The sequence below is a fragment of the Ranitomeya variabilis genome, chromosome 1 (genome assembly GCF_051348905.1).
Source record: "Ranitomeya variabilis isolate aRanVar5 chromosome 1, aRanVar5.hap1, whole genome shotgun sequence".
Taxonomy (NCBI): Eukaryota; Metazoa; Chordata; class Amphibia; order Anura; family Dendrobatidae; genus Ranitomeya; species Ranitomeya variabilis.
Genome location: NC_135232.1, coordinates 763,448,971 through 763,459,540, shown reverse-complemented (window position 1 = coordinate 763,459,540; position 10,570 = coordinate 763,448,971). Strand labels below are relative to the sequence as shown.

General features: G+C 48.2%; 1 protein-coding gene across 2 annotated transcripts in view; it reads left to right on the top strand.

Moving 5' to 3' along the window:
• Nucleotides 1-478: 478 nt before the first annotated feature.
• The window catches only part of FAM32A (family with sequence similarity 32 member A), a 46,747-nt gene continuing 36,655 nt past the window's right edge, over nt 479-10,570 (top strand). For both annotated transcript variants that reach the window (XM_077271804.1, XM_077271797.1), the window contains exon 1: nt 479-627. In XM_077271804.1, coding sequence (XP_077127919.1) covers nt 554-627 — 74 coding nt within the window. In that variant the 5' untranslated portion in view covers nt 479-553. The remainder of the gene's footprint in view (nt 628-10,570) is intronic.

Below are 10,570 nucleotides of genomic sequence, written 5' to 3'. Positions count from 1 at the left end.
GGACACCCCTGTGTGCCACGTACGTCGCTGTGGAATGGCGCCATCCCTACGTGGGCAAAGCAACACAGGCTAGAAGCGCCGTATAACCTCCATACTTCATTATATCCCCCAAATCCCACCTACCTTCATTAGAGACCCCAAATTCCACCAGACACCCCTCATTATACAGCCAATCCCACTACACATCCCCATACTGTACACGCTCATTTCACCAGAGACCCCCGCATCATACAGCCCTCAAATTTCTCCTAGCCTCATTATAGACCCCCACATTCCACGATACACCCTCATTTCACCAGAAAGCCCCCCATGCACCTCCCAAATCCCCCAACATCCTCCCCTGGAGACGCTGCCCCTCTCCACCCGCAGCGTCTCATCCAACAGGTGCTTGGCAACAACTGTCCGAGGAAGCCAGCATTACTTCCTGGAAGAAACCAGTACACGGCGCCTCCAAGCGGCCACGTGACCACAGAGGCACGTGACCAAATGACGTTATACGTACAGCAGCCGATCCATTGTAGCATCTACCCTACGGTGCCCGGGAGGAGTCAACATGGCGGAGTACGAGAGCGCCCAGAAAGGGACCCTGCGGCTCAAAGGCATCGGGGAGCTCAGCGCGGGGAAGAAGTGAGTGCAGGCGCCTACAGGGTCTATACCTGGCTGGGTACAGTGATGGTGACCCCAGCCTGAGATGTTATTTCCTCTCCCTCACAACTAATACTCGGCAATAAGTCATTTTTAGTCCAGAAGTCTTACTAATCTATAGAAATAGAGACCTCAGTTGTAGGGTACAGTTTTATTGCTAACAGAAAAAATGTAAAAAGAAGTGAGAGGACACAGGTGAGGAACTGAGAGGAGCAGCTGAGGTAGTGACATGGGTGTATGCATATAGAAATAAGGTAACATTCGTGCACGTTACACAGCCGCCGTCTGTCCCGTGTGCACTGTGTGTATATACTGTATGTGTCTTACACAGCCGCCGTCTGTCCCGTGTGCACTGTATGTATATACTGTATGCGTCTTACACAGCCGCCGTCTGTCCCGTGTACACTGTATGTATATACTGTATGTGTCTTACACAGCCGCCGTCTGTCCCGTGTGCACTGTGTGTATATACTGTATGTGTCTTACACAGCCGCCGTCTGTCCCGTGTGCACTGTGTGTATGTACTGTATGTGTCTTACACAGCCGCCGTCTGTCCCGTGTACACTGTGTGTGTATATACTGTATGTGTCTTACACAGCCGCCGTCTGTCCCGTGTGCACTGTGTGTATGTACTGTATGTGTCTTACACAGCCGCCGTCTGTCCCGTGTGCACTGTATGTATATACTGTATGCGTCTTACACAGCCGCCGTCTGTCCCGTGTACACTGTATGTATATACTGTATGTGTCTTACACAGCCGCCGTCTGTCCCGTGTGCACTGTGTGTATATACTGTATGTGTCTTACACAGCCGCCGTCTGTCCCGTGTGCACTGTATGTATGTACTGTATGTGTCTTACACAGCCGCCGTCTGTCCCGTATACACTGTATGTATATACTGTATGTGTCTTACACAGCCGCCGTCTGTCCCGTATACACTGTATGTATGTACTGTATGTGTCTTACACAGCCGCCGTCTGTCCCGTGTACACTGTATGTATGTACTGTATGCGTCTTACACAGCCGCCGTCTGTCCCGTGTACACTGTATGTATGTACTGTGTCTTACACAGCCGCCGTCTGTCCCGTGTACACTGTATGTATGTACTGTATGCGTCTTACACAGCCGCCGTCTGTCCCGTGTACACTGTGTGTATGTACTGTATGCGTCTTACACAGCCGCCGTCTGTCCCGTGTGCACTGTATGTATGTACTGTATGTGTCTTACACAGCCGCCGTCTGTCCCGTGTACACTGTATGTATGTACTGTGTCTTACACAGCCGCCGTCTGTCCCGTGTACACTGTATGTATGTACTGTATGTGTCTTACACAGCCGCCGTCTGTCCCGTATACACTGTATGTATATACTGTATGTGTCTTACACAGCCGCCGTCTGTCCCGTATACACTGTATGTATGTACTGTATGTGTCTTACACAGCCGCCGTCTGTCCCGTGTACACTGTATGTATGTACTGTATGCGTCTTACACAGCCGCCGTCTGTCCCGTGTACACTGTATGTATGTACTGTGTCTTACACAGCCGCCGTCTGTCCCGTGTACACTGTATGTATGTACTGTATGCGTCTTACACAGCCGCCGTCTGTCCCGTGTACACTGTGTGTATGTACTGTATGCGTCTTACACAGCCGCCGTCTGTCCCGTGTGCACTGTATGTATGTACTGTATGTGTCTTACACAGCCGCCGTCTGTCCCGTATACACTGTATGTATATACTGTATGTGTCTTACACAGCCGCCGTCTGTCCCGTATACACTGTATGTATGTACTGTATGTGTCTTACACAGCCGCCGTCTGTCCCGTGTGCACTGTGTGTATATACTGTATGCGTCGTCCCGTGTGCACTGTGTGTATATACTGTATGCGTCTTACACAGCCGCCGTCTGTCCCGTGTGCACTGTATGTATATACTGTATGTGTCTTACACAGCCGCCGTCTGTCCCGTGTACACTGTATGTATATACTGTATGTGTCTTACACAGCCGCCGTCTGTCCCGTGTGCACTGTGTGTATGTACTGTATGTGTCTTACACAGCCGCCGTCTGTCCCGTGTACACTGTATGTATATACTGTATGTGTCTTACACAGCCGCCGTCTGTCCCGTGTGCACTGTGTGTATATACTGTATGTGTCTTACACAGCCGCCGTCTGTCCCGTGTACACTGTGTGTATATACTGTATGTGTCTTACACAGCCGCCGTCTGTCCCGTGTGCACTGTGTGTATATACTGTATGCGTCTTACACAGCTGCCGTCTGTCCCGTGTGCACTGTATGTATGTACTGTATGTGTCTTACACAGCCGCCGTCTGTCCCGTATACACTGTATGTATATACTGTATGTGTCTTACACAGCCGCCGTCTGTCCCGTATACACTGTATGTATGTACTGTATGTGTCTTACACAGCCGCCGTCTGTCCCGTGTGCACTGTGTGTATATACTGTATGCGTCGTCCCGTGTGCACTGTGTGTATATACTGTATGCGTCTTACACAGCCGCCGTCTGTCCCGTGTGCACTGTATGTATATACTGTATGTGTCTTACACAGCCGCCGTCTGTCCCGTGTACACTGTATGTATATACTGTATGTGTCTTACACAGCCGCCGTCTGTCCCGTGTGCACTGTGTGTATGTACTGTATGTGTCTTACACAGCCGCCGTCTGTCCCGTGTACACTGTATGTATATACTGTATGTGTCTTACACAGCCGCCGTCTGTCCCGTGTGCACTGTGTGTATATACTGTATGTGTCTTACACAGCCGCCGTCTGTCCCGTGTACACTGTGTGTATATACTGTATGTGTCTTACACAGCCGCCGTCTGTCCCGTGTGCACTGTATGTATGTACTGTATGTGTCTTACACAGCCGCCGTGTGTCCCGTGTGCACTGTATGTATGTACTGTATGTGTCTTACACAGCCGCCGTCTGTCCCGTGTACACTGTATGTATGTACTGTATGTGTCTTACACAGCCGCCGTCTGTCCCGTGTACACTGTATGTATGTACTGTATGTGTCTTACACAGCCGCCGTCTGTCCCGTGTGCACTGTGTATATACTGTATGTGTCTTACACAGCCGCCGTCTGTCCCGTGTGCACTGTGTATATACTGTATGTGTCTTACACAGCCGCCGTCTGTCCCGTGTGCACTGTGTATATACTGTATGTGTCTTACACAGCCGCCGTCTGTCCCGTGTGCACTGTGTATATACTGTATGTGTCTTACACAGCTGCCGTCTGTCCCGTGTACACTGTGTGTGTATATACTGTATGTGTCTTACACAGCCTCCGTCTGTCCCGTGTACACTGTATGTATATACAGTATGTGTCTTACACACCCGCCGTCTGTCCCGTGTGCACTGTATGTATATACTGTATGTGTCTTACACAGCCGCCGTCTGTCCCGTGTGCACTGTGTGTATATACTGTAATGTGTCTTACACAGCCGCCGTCTGTCCCGTGTACACTGTATGTATACTGTATGTGTCTTACACAGCCGCCGTCTGTCCCGTGTACACTGTGTGTATATACTGTATGTGTCTTACACAGCCGCCGTCTGTTCCGTGTACACTGTATGTATATACTGTATGTGTCTTACACAGCCGCCGTCTGTCCCGTGTACACTGTATGTATATACTGTATGTGTCTTACACAGCCGCCGTCTGTCCCGTGTACACTGTACGTATATACTGTATGTGTCTTACACAGCCGCCGTCTGTCCCGTGTACACTGTGTGTATATACTGTATGGGTCTTACACAGCCGCCGTCTGTCCCGTGTACACTGTGTATATACTGTTTGGGTCTTACACACCCGCCGTCTGTCCCGTGTACACTGTGTGCATATACTGTATGTGTCTTACACAGCCGCCGTCTGTCCCGTGTGCACTGTATGTATATACTGTATGTGTCTTACACAGCCGCCGTCTGTCCCGTGTGCACTGTATGTATATACTGTATGTGTCTTACACAGCCGCCGTCTGTCCCGTGTACACTGTATGTATGTATGTACTGTATGTGTCTTACACAGCCGCCGTCTGTCCCGTGTGCACTGTGTATATACTGTATGTGTCTTACACAGCCGCCGTCTGTCCCGTGTACACTGTATGTATATACTGTATGTGTCTTACACAGCCGCCGTCTGTCCCGTGTACACTGTATGTATGTATGTACTGCATGTGTCTTACACAGCCGCCGTCTGTCCCGTGTGCACTGTGTATATACTGTATGGGTCTTACACAGCCGCCGTCTGTCCCGTGTACACTGTGTATATGTGTGTTACACACCCGCCGTCTGTCCCGTGTATACTGTATGTACAGTGGGGCAAAAAAGTATTTAGTCAGTCAGCAATAGTGCAAGTTCCACCACTTAAAGGGAACCTGTCACCACGTTTTTGGAAGATGGGATAAAAATAGCGTTAAATAGGGGCAGAGGTGGGCGTTACATTAGTGTGTTTGTTATGCGTTTATTACCCACCTAAGTTGCCGAAATACCTTTGCAAAGTCTCCGTTTTCGCCTGTCAATCAGGCTGGTCTGGTCAAAAGGGCGTGTTGTCTTCCCCCAGATTTTGCGTAGTTTTCTGTTGGTGGCGTAGTGGTGTGCGCATGCCCAAGGTCCCGAATCCTCTGCCAGGGGATTTAAAAGAGCGCGCTGTTCGTTATTTCATTGGTGATCGGTGGGCGTGGCCATCTTCCTTTGGCCGCGCGTGCGCAGAAGCGGCGCTCTGCTGGCCGCGGCTTCAGGAAAATGGCCGCGGGATGCCGCGCGTGCGCAGATGGATATCGCGGCGGCCATTTTCCTGAAGCCGCGGCCAGCAGAGCGCCGCTTCTGCGCACGCGCGGCCAAAGGAAGATGGCCGCGCCCACCGATCACCAATGAAATAACGAACAGCGCGCTCTTTTAAATTCCCTGGCAGAGGATTCGGGACCTTGGGCATGCGCACACCACTACGCCACCAACGGAAAACTACGCAACATCTGGGAGAAGACAACACGCCCTTTTGACCAGACCAGCCTGATTGACAGGCGAAAACGGAGACTTTGCAAAGGTATTTCGGCAACTTAGGTGGGTAATAAACGCATAACAAACACACTAATGTAACGCCCACCTCTGCCCCTATTTAACGCTATTTTTATCCCATCTTCCAAAAACGTGGTGACAGGTTCCCTTTAAAAAGATGAGAGGTGTCTGTAATTTACATCATAGGTAGACCTCAACTATGGGAGACAAACTGAGAAAAAAAAATCCAGAAAATCACATTGTCTGTTTTTTTAACATTTTATTTGCATATTATGGTGGAAAATAAGTATTTGGTCAGAAACAAAATTTCATCTCAATACTTTGTAATATATCCTTTGTTGGCAATGACAGAGGTCAAACGTTTTCTGTAAGTCTTCACAAGGTTGCCACACACTGTTGTTGGTATGTTGGCCCATTCCTCCATGCAGATCTCCTCTAGAGCAGTGATGTTTTTGGCTTTTCGCATGGCAACACGGACTTTCAACTCCCTCCAATGGTTTTCTATAGGGTTGAGATCTGGAGACTGGCTAGGCCACTCCAGGACCTTGAAATACTTCTTACGAAGCCACTCCTTCGTTGCCCTGGTGGTGTGCTTTGGATCATTGTCATGTTGAAAGACCCAGCCACGTTTCATCTTCAATGCAATTGCTGATGGAAGGAGGTTTGCACTCAAAATCTCACGATACATGGCCCCATTCATTCTTTCATGTACCCGGATCAGTCGTCCTGGCCCCTTTGCAGAGAAACAGCCCCAAAGCATGATGTTTCCACCACCATGCTTTACAGTAGGTATCGTGTTTGATGGATGCAACTCAGTATTCTTTTTCCTCCAAACACGACAAGTTGTGTTTCTACCAAACAGTTCCAGTTTGGTTTCATCAGACCATAGGACATTCTCCCAAAACTCCTCTGGATCATCCAAATGCTCTCTAGCAAACTTCAGACGGGCCCGGACATGTACTGGCTTAAGCAGTGGGACACGTCTGGCACTCCAGGATCTGAGTCCATGGTGGCGTAGTGTGTTACTTATGGTAGGCCTTGTTACATTGGTCCCAGCTCTCTGCAGTTCATTCACTAGGTCCCCCCCGCGTGGTTCTGGGATTTTTGCTCACCGTTCTTGTGATCATTCTGACCCCACGGGGTGGGATTTTGCGTGGAGCCCCAGATCGAGGGAGATTATCAGTGGTCTTGAATGTCTTCCATTTTCTAATTATTGCTCCCACTGTTGATTTCTTCACTCCAAGCTGGTTGGCTATTGCTGATTCAGTCTTCCCAGCCTGGTGCAGGGCTACAATTTTGTTTCTGGTGTCCTTTGACAGCTCTTTGGTCTTCACCATAGTGGAGTTTGGAGTCAGACTGTTTGAGGGTGTGCACAGGTGTCTTTTTATACTGATAACAAGTTTAAACAGGTGCCATTAGTACAGGTAATGAGTGGAGGAAAGAGGAGACTCTTAAAGAAGAAGTTACAGGTCTGTGAGAGCCAGAAATCTTGATTGTTTGTTTCTGACCAAATACTTATTTTCCACCATAATATGCAAATAAAATGTTAAAAAAACAGACAATGTGATTTTCTGGATTTTTTTCGTCTCAGTTTGTCTCCCATAGTTGAGGTCTACCTATGATGTAAATTACAGACGCCTCTCATCTTTTTAAGTGGTGGAACTTGCACTATTGCTGACTGACTAAATACTTTTTTGCCCCACTGTATATATGTGTGTTACACAGCCGCCATCTGTCCCGTGTACACTGTGTATGTATGTATATGTGTGTGTGTGTGTTACACAGCCGCCGTCTGTCCTGTGTACACTATGTATGTATGTATGTATGTATACAGTACAGACCAAAAGTTTGGACACACCTTCTCATTTAAAGATTTTTCTGTATTTTCATGACTATGAAAATTGTACATTCACACTGAAGGCATCAAAACTATGAATTAACACATGTGGAATTATATACTTAATTTCAGTTGTTTCACACTTTTTTGTTATGTCTTATATTCTAGTTTCTTCAAAGTAGCCACCTTTTGCTTTGATGACCGCTTTGCACACTCTTGGCATTCTATTGATGAGCTTCAAGAGGTAGTCACCAGGAATGGTCTTCCAACAATCTTGAAGGAGTTCCCAGAGATACTTAGCACTTGTTGGCCCTTTTGCCTTCACTCTGTGGTCCAGCTCACCTCAAACCATCTCGATTGGGTTCAGGTTTGGTGACTGTGGAGGTCAGGTCATCTGGCGTTGCACCCCATCACTCTACTTCTTGGTCAAATAGCCCTTACACAGCCTGGAGATGTGTTTGGGGTCATTGCCCTGTTGAAAAATAAATGATGGTCCAACTAAACGCAAACCGGATGGAATAGCATGCCGCTGCAAGATGCTGTGGTACCCATGCTGGTTCAGTATGCCTTCAATTTTGAATAAATCCCCAACAGTGTCACCAGCAAAGCACCATCACACCTCTCCTCCATGCTTCACAGTGGGAACGAGGCATGTAGAGTCCATCCGTTTACCTTTTCTGCGTCGCACAAAGATACGGTAGTTGGAACCAAAGATCTCAAATTTGGACTCATCAGACCAAAGCACAGATTTCCACTGGTCTAATGTCCATTACTTGTGTTCTTTAGCCCAAACAAGTCTCTTCTGCTTGTTGCCTGTCCTTATCATTGGTTTCCTAGCAGCTATTTTACCATGAAGGCCTGCTGCACAAAGTCTCCTCTTAACAGTTGTTGTAGAGATGTGTCTGCTGCTAAAACTCTGTGTGGCATTGACCTGGTCTCTAATCTGAGCTGCTGTTAACCTGCGATATCTGAGGCTGGTGACATGGATAAACTTTTCGTCAGAAGCAGAGGTGACTCTTGGTCTTCCTTTCCTGGGGCGGTCCTCATGTGAGCCAGTTTCTTTATAGCGCTTGATGGTTTTTGCAACTGCACTTGGGGACACTTTAAAAGTTTTCCCAATTTTTCAAACTGACTGACCTTAATTTCTTAAAGTAATGATGGCCACTCGTTTTTCTTTACTTAGCTGCTTTTTTCTTGTCATAACACAAATTCTAACAGTCTATTCAGTAGCACTATCAGCTGTGCATCCACCAGACTTCTGCTCAACACAACTGATGGTCCCAACCCCATTTATAAGGCACAACATCCCACTTATTAAACCTGACAGGGCACACCTGTGAAGTGAAAACCATTTCCGGTGACTACCTCTTGAAGCTCATCAAGAGAATGCCAAGAGTGTGCAAAGCAGTCATCAAAGCAAAAGGTGCCTACTTTGAAGAACCTAGAATATAAGAAATATTTTCAGTTGTTTCACACTTTTTGGTTAAGTATATAATTCCCACATGTGATGTGTTAATTCATAGTTTTGATGCCTTCAGTGTGAATTTATAATTTTCACAGTCATGAAAATATAGAAAAATCTTTAAATGAGAAGGTGTGTCCAAACTTTTGGTCTGTACTGTATATGTGTGTTACACAGCCACCGTCTGTCCCGTGTACACTATATGTACACTGCTCAAAAAAATAAAGGGAACCCACACAGGTGGCTCAGGTAGTGCAGCTCATCCAGGATGGCACATCAATGCGAGCTGTGTTAAGAAGGTTTGCTGTGTCTGTCAGTGTAGTGTCCAGAGGCTGGAGGCGCTACCAGGAGACAGGCCAGTAGACCAGGAAACGTGGAGGGGGCAGTAGGAGTGCAACAACTCAGCAGCAGGACCGCTATCTCAGTCTTTGTGCAAGGAGGAGCACTGCCAGAGCCCTGCAAAATGACCTCCAACAGGACACAAATGTGCATCTGTCCTCACAAACGGTTAGAAACCAACTCAATGAGAATGGTCTGAGTGCCCAACGTCCACAGATGGGGGTTGTGCTCACAGCCTAACACCGTGCAGGACCCTTGACATTTGCCACAGAACACCAGAATTGGCAAATTCACCACTGGCGCCCGCCGGTGCTCTTCACAAATGAAAGCAGGTTCACACTGAGCATATGTGACAGCCTAGAGACACCGTGGAGAGCGATCTGATGCCTGCAACATCCTTCAGCATAACCAGTTTGGCAGTGGGTCAGTAATGGTGTTGGGCGGCATTTCTTTGGAGGGCCGCACAGCCCTCCATGTGCTCGCCAGAAGTAGCCTGACTGCCATTAGGTACCGAAATGAGATCCTCAGACCCCTTGTAAGACCATATGCTGGTGCGGTTGGCCCTGGGTTCCTGCTAATGCAGGACAATGCCAGACCTCATGTGGCTGGAGTGTGTAAGACGTTCCTGCAAGATGAAGGCATTGAAGCTATGGACTGGCCCGCCCGTTCTCCAGACCTGAATCCGATTGAACACATCTGGGACATCATGTCTCGCACCATCCACCAACGTCACATTGCACCACAGGCTTTCCAAATGTGCATGTGTCTGCACAAATGGTTAGAAACTGACTCCATGATGATGGTCTGAGTGCCCGACTTTCACAGATAGGAGTTTTGCTCACATCCCCAACACCATGCAGGATGATTGGCATTTGCCACAGAACACCAGGATTGGCAAATTCGCCACTGGCGCCCCGTGGTCTTCACAGATGAAAGCAGGTTCACACTGAGCACATGTGACAGATGTGAAAGAGTCTGGAGACACAGTGGAGAGTGATCTGCTGCCTGTAACATCCTTCAGCATGACCGGTTTGCAGTGGGTCAGTAATGGTGTGGGGTGGCATTTCTTTAGAGGGCCACACAGCCCTCCATGTGCTCGCCAGAGGTAGCCTGACTGCCATTAGGTACCGAGATGAGATCCTCAGACCCCTTGTGAGACCATATACTGGTGCGGTTGGCCCTGGGCTCCTCCTAATGCAGGACAATGCCAGACCTCATGTGGCTGGAGTGTGTCAGCAGTTCCTGCAAGATGA